The following is a 17,971-nucleotide window of genomic DNA, read 5'->3' as shown; positions in this document are numbered from 1 at the left end:
ATTCAGGCTGGACCCTGGCAAAATCCTTCATAAACATCTTTATTTGCGACAAGAAACAAAAAGCAGCTCCGCTGTTCTTCACAGTTCAACAAACAAATGTTCAGCAGCACTCTCCCATGGACCCCTGTTCTCTCCTGGGCCTGGCTACTTATACACCTTCCCAGGGACCTCCACCCGGGGCCAGCATTCCCTGCTGTAGACTGGGCCAGTTTTCTGGAGCCTGCCATTTAAGGGGTTCTGGGCTTTCTTGTGTATGCAGATCCCCAGTGGATTGGCGTGACCCTCTGGAGTGACCGATTCCTTGTGGACTGGAGTGAGTCCAAGTTTATTCTGTGTCCCTCTTCCTTTATTCTCTTTTCTACCTTCCATAACAGTTAAATGAGGCAAACCTGAGTCCCCCTGCTACCTAAGGGACGGAAGGGAGCCACTTCCAAAGTGAAACCATTCAGTGTTCTCGCGTCAGCGGAGGTCACTCCTGCAAGGCGCAGTTCTCCTAACCCACTCTCCAAGTTCCGGGGATTTTGCTGGACTATCCAACAATGCTGAGGTCTGGATAAATGTATTTGGATGACTTGAATGGGATATTCAGTGGTGTGGATGAACTGCAAATACCCAAATAAATCAGTTATCTGGATAAGTTTATCTGAATTACTTTAGGACTGCTGAGCTGCATGACCAGACTTACCCGGATAACTTAGCTGGATAATGCTGAATATTGTTCTGGAGACTCCGTTTCTAAGGGTGAAAGGGTATTTCCATCTCTGTGCCTGGCACTCTTTGGTTTCTCTGCTGGAACTGCCATAAGTGGGTGTCAGTCAGTGCCTAGTGTTATCAACAAAAGGAGAGTCAAAACGTAGATGTCCATATTTAAAATGGTTGGTCCGGCTACGTTCCAGAATTAGCCAGATGAACCATGTTTTTTTTTTTTCATTTCCAGCCTGCTTGACCACTCCTGTCTTATCCACTATGTCGTTGGCTAGCTAAAAACTTAGCAGGATAAGTCAGGGGCAGTTCAAGGCAGAGCAAAGTTAGCAGGATAAATGTAATCATACCGTAAGGTAGTTCTAAAGTCAGCTGGATAAAATTATCTGGCTAGTTCTTACGTTAATTGGGCCACTGAAGTATATCCGGCTAACTTAGCTAGTCTGCCTGTGGCTCAGTATCGGCCTTGTAAAGACTATGAGATATATACTGAGAAAAAGAAAGAGAAGTGTGCACAAGTAATCGGAGTCCTGGCTGTTAAACCATTTATTGGGTCAATGTAGGAATCATCAAAAGAGATTGTACATGAGCTTGGTTGATCAAAATTGCTCCTTCATTAAAGCGACTTGAAGCATTTCAGCACGTATTTGTGAAGTGTTTCACACCATGGAGCCACTGTCGTCACTTCGGAGACCCCCTAGGTAAAATTCTTGATAGGGGAGAACCATCTATATTTCAGCATGGTTGCTATTATAGAGTGTGACAATATGGCAGTACAACAGAAACTGCCTTTTCCAGCTGAAGAATGTGGTATTCTGAATGGACACTAGATGGCACTCATGCTGGTGAATTTACACAATGCATTTCTAACATGACAATGTGAAGGAGTGGTTAATGTTCCATATGTTAAGGATCCCTTTAAGAAGAGTGGGGCGCAAGGTCCTGTAGAGGGTCTCACCCATTATAAAAAGGGGTGGTTGAGGATTTCAGAAGGCGATTCCCAGGAGCATCTTAATGGATTAGGAGTTGTGGAGAGAACCCACCCAGAGCGTGGGTTCTGCCCGGGATGGCCTCTCAAGAGGAAAGGCCCAAGGCATATGGTGTTCCACCCAGGGCGAATCAGCTAAGCAGTCAAGGGGACTGAGTCAGGAGTCCCAAAGAGTGGGAGTCGGGGACACTGGGGAATGCACCTGGCTATCAGCTCCATGGATCCAGACCTGCAGCAGAGTCCACAGGTCCACCATGAGCTGAAAAGAGTAAACAATGAATACTGAGGTGTTTATAGGGATACTTATGATGTTAAGACTTTGATACCCAGAGTCTGGGGAGAAAGAAAAGAGGAGTAGCCTAGTGGTGTTAGAGCAATGGGCTATGGACTGGGGAAACCAGGGTTCAAATCCCACTGCTGCACCTTGTGACCTTGGGCAGGTCACTTTACTCTCTGTTGCCTCAGATACAAACTTAGGGCCTTGTTTACTAAGTGTGACGGGGGAATGCCAGTCACTAACATTACCTCTATGTGTTTTTTTCTATTTAGGGGCAGTAGGAAGGGTTTTGATATTTTTTTTATTCCTCCCGGTACTATAACCCCACCTTTTTTGGGGGCGTATAGAATGTTTGGAGCATGCCCAGTGCTTCAGAGGGATAGTGGGAAGGAGATAGAGGAAGAGGAAGGAGCTGAAACCTTTCCCAGAATTTCAATAGAGAGAGGACTGAGGATCAGATATTTCCCCAGGATCTCAAAGCAGGCTGGTTGAGGAGCTGGAGATTCCCCCTGGATCTCCAGAAGGCAAAGAGGTTTTGAGGAAGAACTCTGTGAGAAGATTTTTGGACTTTGACTGCCCAGCACCTGAGGGAAGGGCCTACCCTCGGCATCCCAGAGATCTGTTTGCCCATTGGACCAGTTAACAGATTGGGTGAAGGAAGGATGTAGACTTTTGAGCCACTAACTGGAGACTCATATTTTTGATGGCTGGCTTACAGTTGAAGACTTTTCACTTGTTGGAACCCTCTCTTGGATATTTTACTTGGGGAATTTTCCAGCCCAATTCATGCCTGTTCTGGAGCTGCACTCGTTATCTCACTCTCACTGGTGAGGATGTTTTGTATCAGGATAAAGGTGCAAGGGCATGAAGGGAAGTGAGCAGAGTAAGGATGGACAGAGAGAAACCATTTGCTTTTTGGTGAGCACTGGATGTATGCTGATTCTTATTTTTGTCATCCTGACCTGGATCCTCTTCTTGAAGTTACAGTAAAGACTATTTTTTATTTGAATACCGGTTACAGAGTCCAGTGTTTTCACTGACTTTGACCCAAGTGTGGACTTACTGGGATGGATTGACCCTTTTGCGATTCCTGGATTTTCCCTGTGGTGATAATTTTGGCTTCCCTGCTTTTACTTTTCACTATCTGGCACCTTCTGGAAATTGTCAATCTAGAGGGTAAAGTGGCCACGGAGATCATGGTGGATAACTCCAGGGGCCTCGGAGGAGAAATCTTCCTCCCCATCTGGACCTAAACCTGGACCCGTAGCACCCCTAGGATAAAGCACCGAAATGGGGGACCGGCTACATAAGAATTTTTCTCATGGACACAGAATGTGAGAAAAGCCTTAGTAAATCAACGCCTTAGATTCTGAGCCCTCTGGGAACAGAGAGAAATACCTCCTGTACCTGAATGAAATCTGCTTGGACATGCCGAAAAGCGGAAAATAAATCTAATGAATGAATGAGAAGAAGTGTGGAAACTGTGCTCACTAAGAACATCCCACAGCTGTGAAAAAATTAAAAAAAAAATTTCACAGATGAACACTTGGGTCGAGACAACACCATAAATTTGGAAATAAAATACCTATTTGCCTGCCTTCCCAACTAACGCTCAAGGCAGTTTACAGCATTATTAATACTCAGGTAAAATAAGTCTCTGTCCCAAAGAGCTTACACTCTACACGAGTACCTGAAGCAACAGAGACTAAGTGACTTGCCCAAGGTCACAAGGAGCATCAGTGGGGGGGGGGAAGCCGACTGAATCCCTGTTTCCCTGATTCTCAGCCCTTGGCGCTAGCCACGAGGCCATGCCTCCTCCCATCTCTGAGTGAGGCAGGGGAAGGCAACTCCGGTTCTCGAGTGCTACAAGCCACTTCGGTTTTTTTTTTAGATATCCACACTGAATATTCATGAGATGTATTTGCATACTCGGCTTCCACTGCTGCAAATGCACTGCATGCATATTGAGTGTGGATATCCTAAAAACCTGGCTGGCCTGCAGCACTCGAGGACCGGAGCTGCCTACCCCTGCTATGGCTAATGACTGGTTAAAGATGCAAGCCTTCAGGACTACAAAAGTCTCTTCCTCAAACCATGCATGGCACGCCCCTGCCTACAGCATTAAGGAACAAAACTTAAGGAACCCTTCCACGGTGCTTAGCATGCGCATAATTATAAAATACAGAAAAAAATAATGGTGCGGATCTTCCCACCAGAAACTGAGGCCTCCCTTAAAGTTTTTGAGGATTATCAATTCCCCAGAGCTGGCCCCTGATCCTCAGGCATGCGATTTTGTGGTGCCCCCCCCCCCCCCCCGGGAGACAGCCCCAGCCGTCCCTCAATGGCGACCCTTAGTTGCCAGACACGGGGGCCATTGTCTGTGGTCCCTGGCTGAGGTCTATTGCCGTGATGGCTGGGCTGAATGGGAACTGGGATTAAAAAGAAAAAAAAAAGGGGGAAAAACCCCTTGGGTAGCAGCAAACAAACGTTCATGGTACTGTTAACTTAACCGAGGCGACTGAGCTGAAAGCCCAGAGCAAGAGGGCGGTGCTGGTTCAAAACATAAAAAGCCTAGGAGGGCTGACAGCACCACTCTGCCCCCGAATCTTCAAGGTTATCTTGCTGGCCAATTATTGAAAGACAAAGCGATGAGATGAAAGCTGAAGCTTTGGAGATTCCCTTCCGGCATGAGCAGAGGGGGACAGAGGGGGGACAAGGCTCCCCGCGAGCGTCTCGGAATTAGAGCTGAGCGCCTTCCAGAACCATAGCTTGTGTCCGTGGCTTTGCCCGTGGCTTGGGCCTCAGTTTCACGTAAGCCAAGATGAGCGCAGCCCCCACCAGCACCCCGGCGAGTGCTGCCACAATGGGGGCCCAGAAGGGAACCGTGCTTTCCTCCCTGGCGGGCGCTGGGGGAATGTTCTCCTGGTCCGGGGGCCCGCTGTTTTTCATTGTGAAGAGGTAGGGCTTGTCCTGCAGGGGAGGAAAAGCAAAAGCCATTGCACATGGAGAAGGAGGGTCAGCTTTGTGCTCTAGAAGAGTAGCAGCGCGGGGGTTAAAGCAGCGGTTCTGAGAACTGAGCAAGCCGGCGTTCAAATCCCGCCGACCTTGTGACCTTGGCCAAGTCACTTCAATCTCCATTGCCTGAGATACAAACTTAGGGCCTTATTTACTAAGAATTTCTCTCATAGACACAGAACGGGAAAAAAGCCTTAGTAAATTGGGCCCTTAGATTGTAATCTGGGGACAGAGAAATCCCGACTGTGCCTGAATGTAACATGGCTTGAGCTGCCACTGAAAAGGCGTCAGCTCAATCTAAATACAATAGGGGCCCCAGGGTGGGGGCTCCAAGGAGGCTTTGATAAGACCTCAGGAAGCCCCGCACCGGCGATGGAGGTTTTTTGGTTTTACACTGGGTATTCAAAACAAAATGAAAGGAAAGCCAATTAAATTGTATTTTCTTTGGTTCCACTTTGAAAACAAAATGAAATACGCCATTTCCTATTTCATTTCAAATGAATGCGTATCCCTACTGAACACGACAGAAAAGCAAAGCCTTTTTGGCTCTTCTTGCTTTCTCCCTGAATGTTTTCTGATCGTGCGTGACCTGTTTGGTGCTAGTTTCCCTTGAGGACCGAGCCTTGCAGGAGAAGAGCTTCTCTTTACTTCAAGAAGGATCTACGACTCCCTTGTGAGAAGATGAAGGCTCTCCTGCTAGGCCCTGCCTCCCGCCTTGAAAACCACCCCCTCCTCCTCACCGGCAGAGGAACCGGCGCTTCTGCTCTACTTACAGCTGCTGGACACTTCAGTTTAGATCTGTTGTGGGAGAACTCATTGAAGTCTTGCTTCTGACCAACGGGCTCCAGCTTAGAAACCAAAAAAGTATGGAGGAAAACAAAAATAACAGTAAGAGGATGAGATGCCCAATCAAACAACCTTTGACCACAGTCTCACCCAAGGCATCCACATACCATGTTATTCCAGAGAGCAATGGCCATCTCGGCATGACCTCTCTCGCTGAAATGGAAGCAGTCCATGGAGAAGAAACTCAGATCTGGATTTCCATCCTGTGGAGAAGAAGCGAGCCTGGTTTTACAAAAGGCACTTCTCTAGTCCCCTGCACCTGTGCGATGACAGAATTAACCAGCAGCCGGGTCTGTCTGGCAGGCTGCAATAACCGGAAGGCTGGCTGCTCGGGTAACAGCCACATTAGTTTTGGTAGTTATTTAGATTACTAGAAAGCTTTGTGGTCAGACATGGGACGGGAGGGATGAACTAAGTGTGCTCATCTGCCCAAGATGGTAAAGCTCAAAGAAAGGAAACAGCAAAAACCGCCCTGTATGTGAGGAGTCCTCAAAAGAAAGACAAACGAAGTACCCTTCCCCATGAGCTTTTACCTCAATGCTGCAGAGCTAAAGTAAATAAGGGGAACTAGTGCTTATGGACAGTGTGTTTTTCTTTGCCAGGCACTGATGGACTGATTTTTGTGAAGCACCTCCTTCCCAATACCCCCCCGGAAAGGAATTGGTAACTGATTGAATGCAGTGATCACTGACAGCCTGTTGCCTTACGCGACCATAGATGCAGTCTTCCAGCTAGACAGAGTGTCGGTTTGTTGGCAAGGTAACGAATCAGAGAGACCCAATTTCCTCTGAACAAAGTTCATGGAGTCTGTGCCGGAAGTCTGCTTCCCCTTCATCTTCCAAAATGAACAATTCAGAATTGTGAACCAATCAGCATCAGCTCCTTGCATGGTGGAATTCCTGATATGAATTCAGGATTTTGGACACTGGGATTCTTCGGCAAGTGCAGGAGAATCAACTAAAGAGTAGAAGAAGATTGCGCAGGGGTCAGTGGAGTCTGGAGTTGAGTGATTTGGTATTGGGGCTGAGAGCTCCCTGGGAAGGAAAACCTTTATAGTTGAGTTTCCCCGGATCCAAGTCCTGCTGGTCTGTCCCACCTGAGGGGAGAGAGCTGGGAGATAAAGGAAGCGAACAGATTGCTGTGGATTGGAGTATTGGAATTACTCCCGATTCTGTTGGAATACCATAGCCACAGTGCTTGCATTCCTATTTGCATCCTCCCTAGTCGCAGAGAGAGAGAGAGAGAGAGAGAGAGAGAGTGGTTTCTTAGCACTGAACTACTGGGGATTTCAGGAAGATTAAGTGGCCTCAGACAAGCAAGAAAAAAGACTTGACAAGTCAGCTCTAGGAACAACCAAGGATTATTCTTTCACTCAGCACAGCAAGGATTAGTCTGAAGCCTGGGAAAACTTCTCAGGATCAATGGTCAAAATTTGACTTGGTACCATATTTAGATTGCAATCCTAAATACTAAGGACTTCTGGAACAGAATTCTGGATATTATTTTCTATTCTCTCGTATTTTATTAGGGGTAATCCCTTCCTGTTTCCAGTTAATTTCTGCTTGCTCAGCTATTATTGAGAGACAAATTCCGGAATTGTTCTTATGTGCCTTTTATTCTGTGTGTTATGTTTATGCTTTGCCTTTATTTTGCCTAAATATTTCTTTTAAGTAAACACCTTATTCCTATTTTCAGTTTGGTGTTCTGATTCAGGTGGAGCCTGGGCAATCAAGTGGGTGGGGTCTAGGGCTAGAAAGGGTATCCTAGGTTGTCAGATTGGGAGCACAATGGTACTATATATCACTAGTTAATCAAGAACCCGCAAACCACTGCGTCTCTAATTTATAGTGAGGCCCAGTGGGTTTCTTATGTGTCAGCTTCCCCCTACCTTGGCAGCATTTATCTTGTATTACTTGAGGGACATGCTACATGCATAAGTAGAGATATCTAGCAAGAAAAGGGGATGGCAATCAATCACAATGGGGTCAATAGTCAACGCCATTTATCTGGATAACTCACAAGTTATCTGGCTAAATAGCAAGTTTTTGGATATTGGACCACTTCTCTGGACTAGCCGGATAAATCAACTAAACTCTAGCTGGATAAAGAGGTGTTCCAGGGCCATCCTAAAATACCCAGCTAGTTTAGCTGATTTTTGTTTGTATCTGGCTAAATTAGCCAGATAACGTCCTTTCACCGGCCTCCTGAATATGCCCCCGAAGTTTGATAGTAGTCAAGACTTTGGAGACTCCAAGGTGGAACCTAGCTCGTAGACTCTTCTGATGAGCTTCCATCTCTTCTTAACACATGTTTAGGTTTTCCTCTTTACTATGGGGAAGAAGAGGAAGGGCAAGGCGAGAGGTTTTTTTTTCCCTCCTGTGACTTCCTCCTGTTTTGCCCTTTTTTATGAGGATTTCTAGCAGCATGGCCTTAGGGCTCAGGAACGGAGGCTCAGCCTGAAGAAGTGTCTCTCAGCCACAGGGAGTGATTGCAGTGACCAGATTCCACTGGAAGTATGACTTGGGAGCGTTTCAGCAGTTTCGGCTGTGTCATCATCTGAGAGGCTTGAAGAAGACCAAGATCTGCAGCACTGAGGCAGCCCCATGGAGGGTGTTCAATGTTCGGAGGAATAACCTGAGAGTTTGTTGGGAGCCCCGGAGAGAGAGCTGCTTTTACAGGCAGCATTGACGCTGCAGTTGGAAGCCCCGATACCTCTGCCTTGTTGAATTTCTGGTCCCTCCATGGATGGGACCTGACTCTGGGAAGGACAAAGGAAGTTATTTTGGAGGCAATTTGGGCAGTTATAGCCTTGCTAGTGATAAACTGTACTAGGGACTTAATACTTCTCCCTTGGAACTGCAGCACAAGTTGTGATTATCAAGTGGCCTTGGAGTCCCATTCACATAAAAATGCTGAGGCAGAGCAATGGATTAATGCTATCGAGTCTGTCAGTACAGCAATGATTAAAGACTTTATAGCTGCCCAGGTTATACTGGAGATGGTGGAAAATCAATCCAGGCAGCTGAATTTAAGATTTTTGAACGTTCCTAAGTCATCTGTTATATTTTCTGTTGAGATTATATCTATTTGCAGTCTTGAAGCTGCCTGCCGAATCATCCCCAACCACCGAAAGGATTTATTGCTTGCTTGGGAAGAAACGAAGTGGGAGAAGGGAACAGAAGACGACTAGGGACAGCCTTGACCTCACCCAGGGCCTGGAGTAGTCTTTAGAGGAAGAGGCTGCCAGGGCCACGTTGTTGGTAACATTTGTGCTAAAGCCAGATTGCAATTGGATTCTTAAGTTTTATTTTTCTGTCATAGGGAAGATTTGTTTATTGATGTTTCTTGTGCAACATATAACTGGAGAAAGCAATTTCTGGGGATGCGCCAAGAGGTTTTGGCCATAGGCACTGATTTTTTTCTTGCATTACCCTTGTAATGCCTGATTAAATGTGAAAATGTTAGATATTTATAGATTCAAAGCAATTAAGAGCTTTCATTAATGGGAGGTCTTCTGCCCATTCATTACTGAGTGTTTATGGCTGGAATTGAATCTTTTTCAAGCAGAGAAGAAATGTATCCTATGGAATATGAATCAAGTTGGCCATTTTTCTCCTTTATTTTCTTAGATTTCCTTTGATGTTCCTAATTTTGCATGGATTCCCCCTCTTTATGGTGGGCTATGAGGATGGTAGCAAGCTGGAGTGATTTTAGTTCTATTTTTTTCTTTTCTTTGTGAATTGTTTTCTTTAATAGTTCCAATTGTGTACGCTGCCATTATTTTTCAAGAATTTCTTGACAATTTAATTATTATAATTTAAATACAGAATTAAAAAAAAATTGATATTAGTAAAGGACAAAATGACAATTTAATAACTTAAAAAAAAATACATTTGATTAAATGCTGGGACGAGAGGGATTGGTCTTTCAGGGAGAGAGACCTGACCGTTTGAGCCCCCTTGCTGACCAAGGACATCCCTGGGTCTGCTCTGGCTGTGCTTGCCGCTTCTACTGATATCACTGCGGGCCATAAATAAGTGCCAGCCTGCTGCAGGAGGCGGGATTCCCCAAGTAGGGTCCTCCCAAAGAAGCAAAACCAAAGGTTGCCCCCTTGGGAACCCCTTCAAGAGCAATCAGGGGTCTGGGCTTGCTGGTGTTAAGCACATGGTTTGTACATAGATTCACGACTGGTTGGGTGTTTTGATATTGATTTTCATACTGATGCGATGTTCATTGAATTGTTGGATTTGTAGCTTTGCTCATCCCTAGTGAGAGTGCAGTAGGACCGAGCTGTGTGTCTAGATATTTTGATGTGTTCATTATGTTTTACTGATGTGTTACTGTGTTATTTATTAGTTATAAACCACTTTGGAGTCTAGAAATCTAAATAAAACATTAAACCTGTTAAAGCATATTGAATACTAGACAAAAATATCAGTAAGAATCAACACAATACGGTTGGCTTCCAACAATACCTGCCTGGTTGAGGGGATTGTTCACTTAAAAATGGATTTAAAATGTAATGGCATGGAGAAATAAACAAGTAAAAAAATGACTTATTAAGAGAGAAGAAAATGCTTGCTGATGCTGTAATCTACTTTGAGCTAGCATTGTGATAGCAGAATATATATCTAACAGAAAATACTTCCTGAACAAAGAATTGCAAAATAATGTCCTTCGTTCTGTTGGCAGAGTTTTGAAGTTCTTTCAGTGTCTGGATGTTGCTGCCTTCCAGCTCTGCTGAATCTCTCTGCCACCCTGTGACATACAGGGGGGGGGGGGAGGTGAAAGCACCAAACCTGCCTAGGGGCAGCAGAATCCTACATTTGTCCTTGCAGCCTTGCCTCACGCTAACGAGCAAAAACCCTGTTCTTCCAGTTTGCTCTTCTGAAAAGAAGGAAGGGACTGCAGATAAAATGCTGCTGATGCTGTTCCGTTTGCCCTTCTCGGAGGACAGAGAAACGGATCGTTGCAGGGGAAGTGCTCGGAGCGTGGCAGTACTTTCAAAGCATATTTATAGCTCTCATCCTCCCTCACGTGCAGCTCCAGAGCTCTAAAAATAGTGATCTGCCCTTGGCTCACTGCAGAATACAGAGCTAATAGCAGCAGCACCAAAAGCCCGTGGCTGGAATTTATCTGCAGTGAAATAACTTCCACGCTTTGCCCAGCAGAGCAAGTATTTGTTCAGAAAAGATTTTTTTTTCCTTAATAGGCTGAGGGGGTCTGTATGACCATAAGAAGGGTGGTGATCATTTAGAACAGCCCAGTAGGAAGCAGGAGGATTTGATGTCTGCAATCCGTGAGAATGCAGGGGTGATTGAGGCTAGGGATGTGTTAGCTGAATCAATAGGGGAGCGTGGACTCTGCTGGAATCCTTTTTTTTTTTAACCAATGATTGTACGTAAGAGCAAAGTCCCAGTATGTGACTACGACCCCTGTCCGTCTGCCTGGTCAAGGGATGGAGTGGTAGAAAGGTTAAGGTCAGTAATGAAAGGGTCATTTCAGAGGCTCTCAAAATGAGAGTGATTAGGCCTCAGTTAAAGAAACCTGCACTGGATGTGATGGTTATGGATCATTGCAGATGGATCTCAAGTTTTCCTTTTCTAAGTGAAATACTGGAAAAAGCAGTAGCACAGCAGCTTTTAGCTCACTTAGATATCTCTCTGTTGTTAGACAGTTACTCATCCGGATTTCGGAAAAACTCGAGTATGGCGACCCATTTTGTTTTCCGTGCTGGGTGATCTGTGTGGACAGGGGAGATGGGTTGGTGGCAGTCGTCTTTGATTTCACCGTGGCCTTTGACATGGTCTGTCATGGACAGATGGTGGGGTGGATCGGCTGAAGGAGGTGGGCATGGGGGGCGGCGGGGAGGGTGCCACAGTGATATTCCTCTTTTTGCAAGGAAGATCCCAGCAGGTAGCAATGGGCCAGTTTCGCTCTGCATCCTGGATGTTGTCCTGTGGGGATGCCTCAGGGCTCAGTGCAAAGTTCGGGGCGGGATTCAAAATAGCGCACACATGGCAACAAATAGAAAGAATGTTCTTGACAAAACAGCTTCTGTGCCGGACTTGTTAATCTGTGGATCCAAAGCCTGTTTAATCCGAAATGTCTTAAGTGCCTTCTTAAAAACCATTGGCTCCCTAATATTTTGAACCTGGACTGGCAGAGCATTCCATGAAATTAGGCTGGGAACAGAAAAGTCCCTTTCTCGTGCCTCCTGCAAAGATCAAACACATTCTGATTAGCAGAACACATCGTAGGGTGGCAGCCAAGGGGGGAATAGAAGAGCTGGGGAGGTGGAACAGGAAAGTGTAGCTAACTCGCTTGGTTAAAATGAAACATCCATAAAACTGAATGGAGCTCCATGGGTTGGTAAAGGGAAGTCACATGTGGATTTCTGGATTACTCTGCACGGTGCCGTTTGGTTTGATCCAGGATTGATATTCCACGAGCAGATTACCACCACTGCGCAGACCATTTGAGCGTCCGACGACGCTGAGACTTTATTTGCTGTCTGAGAATCTTGCCACATCGGTGCAGGTGCTGATGACCTCCATGTGGGTTTGTCGCAGTCGTCGCCTAAGACAGCTGCAATTGATACAGAATACAGCAGCAAGGATTTTGGGAGGGCTACGCCGTAAGGATCATGTTTTCCCATTACTGTATAGCTTGCATTCCTGATGCTCATTTCTAAAGTCATTGCATGGCTTAGGACCAGAGTATTGGGTAAGTAACTGTGTCCAGTACGTACCATCTCGTACTCCTCAGTCCTTGCAGGATAAACTCTTGACAGTACCTGCCAGGAAGAAGATGCATTTGTGCAGCCTGGGAGAGATCGTGGGCTCAGTGGCAGGCTCCATGCATAGCCTCTGTCAGACTACCTGTGTAACCACGAGCATTTGGGCCACCAACACATTGACTCTGTCGATATTTTAGTTTGGGAGTTCTAGTTGGAGAGACGGCAGTGCTGCATCTGCCGGTATATATCTTCCTCTCCTCTTCTTCCCTGAATAGTAAAATTCCTCTTGCGCCTGGCGGTTGAATTCTGCAGGCTGACCAGGTCTGCTTTACTCGATGTACTCCCACGGCTCTGCCCCGCTTACCTCTCCTCTCCGCAAACTTTATTCACCCAGAGCCTTCCCAGGGTCCTCTGCCGCAGTCGCGCTGTCTCTCTGCCTTCCCTGCCGCTTGCTCCGGACTCCGCTGAATCCTCTCTCTCCCCCCTTTTCTTTTTTTAGGCTTTATTTCTAGCCATTGTAATGGTGATACCAGCGCCAGCAAGACCCTCAACCTTAAGGAAGGGGGTGGAGGAGAAACTCCTGGCAGAGGAAGTGAGGGGAGGGAGGGCTGGAGGAAGAATGGCGTATCAAGAGAAAGAGAGATAGCTGCTGTTGTCGAGGCCCAGAGCTGTGGAAACCCCCTGGCCTGTAGCTTTGCTCCACAGGGGAAAGGATCAGCTCCCAGGAGCTGCCCATCTTTTGTCAGGGTCAGCAGAGATTGAACCTGTGGACCTGGGTGTTCAAGGCCTGTGCAGGGATTGAATCAGCAAGGCTCCTGTAGAAAACACACGGTGAAGCAAAGCAAGAGAGATGCACCTGCAGAGGCTTCCCTACTGGACCAGCATTAGGTGGATCCCAAATTGAGGGTTGTATATAAGGAGCCTTAATCTGACACATCTTTGCTGGTCCAGCAGTCCTCCGCGTTCTTTCCAGGTTATCCTTTTGGCCTGGTTTATTTCCTGCATTTCTTTGTTCCAGTTGTATTTAGATTCCTTCTCCATTCCTGGTCCTTGGCTCCGATCCTGGCCCTCTAGCTGTGCACAAGTCCTGGCTTTCAGTTCTCCTCCTGGTTCCTGCTCCAGTTCTGCTCCTTGGCTTCTTCCTGGTTGTTGCTTCTGCCTTGGAAGTCCTGGTGGTCACTTGTATTCAATTGACCTCCAGACTGCTTGACCTTTCTAAGGTACACCTTTGCCCAAGCACCATACCGCCTCTCCATCCCCAGCGGAGCAGGCCATGACACCTCTGGCCTTCTCAACTAGGGAAGGATTAGCTCACAAGACTGTACCCCCCAGGAGCTACTCAGCTCCTCTGGCCTGCTCAGCCATATATGAACAGCCCATAGGACTGGCATCACAGGAGCTTCCCCCAACTCCTCTGGCCTGCTCAACCGAAGAAGGACCTTCGTGTACAAGACTGTACCCACCACCATGAGCATACACCATGACACATCTGGCTATTCAACCGGAGAAGGATCATCTCAGGACTGCATCTCCCAGGAGCTGCCCAATATCTCTGGTCTGTTCAATTGGGAGAGGATCAGCCCACAGGACTGTAACCGCAGGAGCTGTCTAGCTCTTCTAATTACTCTTCATCAGGCTTAGTCCAGACCTCAGCTCACAACACAGGATGCTTGCCTACCATCTACTGGAGACAGGAAATACTAGATAGAGGTTATCTAGACCTATCTCCAAAGAAGAAATGCAACTGCCTACCAACTAGGCTAGAGACTGGGTCATTACATCTGCATTGGAAACTTTGAGCACCAGTGGCACCCTCTGCATTCCTTTTTCTAATGCCTCTTTGGTACCTCAAAATAGTGAGATCTGATGAAGAGATGACCCTATTGAGCCATCAAAACTGTATCTGGGCTATAACTCTTAGAACCTTAAAAAATGACATGTAGCAGGCTGAGGTCAGCATGGGACTCTTTAAGGGGTGATGTCAGAAAATCTGTTCTCTGTCTCCATCTGCTGGTAGAGGAGCATAAACTAATGCATCTGGACTGGTCTGGCTGAATGAAGAGGAAATCAGAGATAACCAGTGGCTGACATCATTTGACAGTGCTGACATGGACTCAACTCTCAGAGCTCAGAAGTCTTTCTAAACATGTGCAGGAGTTTCTGTGCACAGTCACTGCCTCATAAGCCTCTCAGTCTTTCTTCATTCGAGCTACTGCATGGATGAGTTCCAGTGTCTCTTTCTAAATTTTTTTATTACGTTTTGGATGATCTCACACCCACTGGTGACCTATTTATTCAGGCAAACTCTTCCAACAGTTTTGTAATGTTTTATTTATGATCGATTTGTGAATAATGCCACTACTGAGGCATGAATGAGAAGAATTTGTAAGGCAAGAATGCATTCTAGTTTGCCTGTATTTATTTTAACTTTTATTATGTTGTTTAATATTGTCTAGACTTTGTAATTATTGCATTGTCTTATGTTTTTGATAATTTATCCCTATATGCTAAATGAATGTTTATGTTTTTATTTTGTGATTTGCCTAGAACAAGAATTCTTGAAGGAGGTTGATTTACTCCTATTTATGGTTGATTTACTCCTATTTATTGATGGAGAAATACATGTAGCAGTCTAGTAATGAAGGGTTGCATACTAGCTTGTTCTTATATATAGCTATTATATATATTATTATAGCTATTTGAATTTCAATACCCACTCATCTACCATAACAAAGATCATGGAGGCAGAATATATTTTCCACTACTTTCAGCTATCTCATAAACAAGTATATGCCAAAGGATGAATACAAGCTATGAATGAACTTACATTGCATTTTCAATGCAGATGATAGATCTCTCTTTTCATGCTTTCTTATAAAGCATCTCTTCTTAAATCTTTCTCACATGACTCAGAGAGTTATGTATGGGGTTTAGGATTTTTCCAATGTCCTGGACACGTACTGCAACAACTTTTACTGGTAGGGAGGCCATCATGTTTTCCTCCAGAGCTTATTCCCACACTGTTCCATGTCTGGGCTCTAGGGCGTCACTGTAAGAGCACTACTTGGTTCTCTTCCCGTACTCCCAAGTGTTTCAGCAGTATTTACGGTCCTAGTCTGCCCAAGAACAAGAGTTGAAGCAAAAGTCTTCTGCTTGGCTGGGCAGAGCTCTGATCACTGGCTCACTGAGCTGGTCTGGTCTTTCCTTGGGCTGCAGTTACTATTACAGCATGTTGCAGTTTGTGCGCATGTGATGATGAAATTCAGCAAACAGGCTGGTATGATCTTATCCCAATAACAGTGCAGAGCTGGTCTCCAGTAGTTGAGCAAATAATGCAGACCAAAGACGACAGGAGCAAAGCTAGACTCTTTGCTGTATATCAGGCTGCAAACAGATGTGTAAATCTTGTAGCAGGCACCACCAATGACATAATTGATGTGCACGACGACAGAGGACCTGGTTAATTTGTGGAAGCCTTGGGGAAAATGCCAGCAGACAAAGTATGCATGTGGCAAGAATCACATAAATATTACTAAATGACTGATCTGCCCAGGGTGGCCAATTGATGCTGGTTATTCTATAAATGTTATACTTTATTGCTGTTCCTTGGTTTCTAGATTTAGCTCCTAGGTGCTGGTGCCTAAGGAATATACACTGAGGTGGGTCTTATAATGTCGTTACTGGATTTGGTAACATTTCTACGCTGTAGTCTCTTATGAGTGTGTGGTAATATTTGGTAATGAGCACACACATTTCCTTTCATTGATCCAAATCTCAAGCTACATGGATAAGTTCTCTTCCGTGCTTATACTCCGTACGAACATGCACACTAGAAACGGTAAAAAGGTGATTCCTGTGTATTTGCCCCTTTAGGACCGGTGAGCAATTCTCACTATTATAAATCATGCTTGCTGCTTTTAGAGACTTAGGACTTGGCAGGTGTTCAGCATGAACATGACTCACACTGTCTAACGGGACGATGGTGTTCCTGAAGAAGGGCTGGACCACCACAGTGAAATCCTCACGGGACGAATACCGCCCACTGTGGATCAGGTTGCTGCTTTTTTCCTGTGAATTAGCAAGAATGCAAACGAGGTTAGATGTAAGAGTTGCCAGTGGCAAAGAAAACCTGGAAAGAATAATACCCACAGTACCTGAATGTAATCTGCTTTGAAGTGCCGAAAAGCAGAATATAAAACTAAATAATAAATAGTTACCATGCTAGACAGAGAGGCACCACTTCGGTCCTCAAGAGTCACAAACGGTTCTGGTTGTCAGAATATTCACAGTAAGTACTTATCAGATGTATCTGCATACATTCGGTCTAAGAAGCACTTGCACTTGCATATTTTGGCTACTCTGAAAGCCTGACCTTGTTGTGGCCTTCGTGGACCGGATTTGTGCACATCTGCCACAAAGCTATGCAGAGATGGAAAACCCAGCTCTTACCTGAAAGTCCCGGTTGACTCTCTTCATTTCATTCAACTCTGGGGAGCCATCTCTCGGGTTCACGAAGCACGGGCATGCATTCCTAAGGAGAAGACATAGGTTGTGTTTCCGGAAAAGGATGACCCCCTTCCCAGCCTGGTTTCTCCTCCGCGCCTCCATGCTTCCTGCAGAGATCTGACCGTGCCCCCCATGTCGGGAATGGCACGACACTGCTGGGCTACAGTGCGGTCAGTATTTGCTAAACATGGGCTGGGTTTACCTTTAACGTTTTCATTCTTTTCTCTTACTCGTGGTTGAGTTGGGCTTGCCATCTTTCTTAGCCGTATGATAGTGCAGGGGGGGTTTTATGCACTTAGGTGTAAATTTAAATGGAAACTTATATGCATAAGTTTTCTTTTCTTTCTTTATTTACAGTCTGCATCTTCCTAAAACAATTTACAGTCTGCATCTTCCTAAAACAATTTGTCCAGAGCACATAACAAATAAAACACAAGACATAATCTTAAACACATCAGAGTTAAAACTAACAAATAAAATAGATTAGACATCATTCCTATTGTACTAACCAACTCACGTGTGTACCTCTTCAAACATCACGGCTCAAAGCACCTAGACCCCCAGTCATCATCGCCAAAGTACCTAGGCCCCTGGTTATTGTCATCAAAGTGCCTGGACCCCCCCCCCCCCCCCCCCCCAGTCGTCAACACCAAAGCACTGAGGTCCCTGGTCATCATAGCTAAACTGAGATCCCCGGTTGTTGTCACCAAAGTGCCGAAACCCTTAGTCATCCTTGCCAAACTGCCGAGTCCCCTTGTTATTATTGCCAAAGTGCTGAGATCCCTGGTCATCTTCAGCACCCTGCCTGGGGCCCCAGTCATCGATTTTTGTCTGGATCCCCTGTCATCTTCAATGCCTCTCCTTGGACCCCAATCAGCACTTCGTTGGGGCTCCCTGT

The 17,971-nt window shown here is 45.7% G+C and overlaps 1 protein-coding gene across 1 annotated transcript in view; it reads right to left on the bottom strand.

The window, feature by feature from the left end:
* Positions 1–4,323: 4,323 nt before the first annotated feature.
* Positions 4,324–17,971, bottom strand: part of LOC115088483 (phospholipase B1, membrane-associated-like) — a 37,931-nt gene continuing 24,283 nt past the window's right edge. Inside the window, exons 7-11 of the mRNA XM_029596753.1 lie at positions 17,017–17,098; positions 16,531–16,635; positions 5,936–6,031; positions 5,756–5,830; positions 4,324–4,937 (exon numbers count right to left, since the gene is read on the bottom strand). Of these exons, the coding sequence (XP_029452613.1) occupies positions 4,707–4,937; positions 5,756–5,830; positions 5,936–6,031; positions 16,531–16,635; positions 17,017–17,098 (589 nt within the window). The 3' untranslated portion in view covers positions 4,324–4,706. The remainder of the gene's footprint in view (positions 4,938–5,755; positions 5,831–5,935; positions 6,032–16,530; positions 16,636–17,016; positions 17,099–17,971) is intronic.

Source organism: Rhinatrema bivittatum, chromosome 3, assembly GCF_901001135.1.
Source record: "Rhinatrema bivittatum chromosome 3, aRhiBiv1.1, whole genome shotgun sequence".
NCBI classification, from domain to species: Eukaryota; Metazoa; Chordata; class Amphibia; order Gymnophiona; family Rhinatrematidae; genus Rhinatrema; species Rhinatrema bivittatum.
This window is presented reverse-complemented; position numbering and strand designations above follow the sequence as displayed.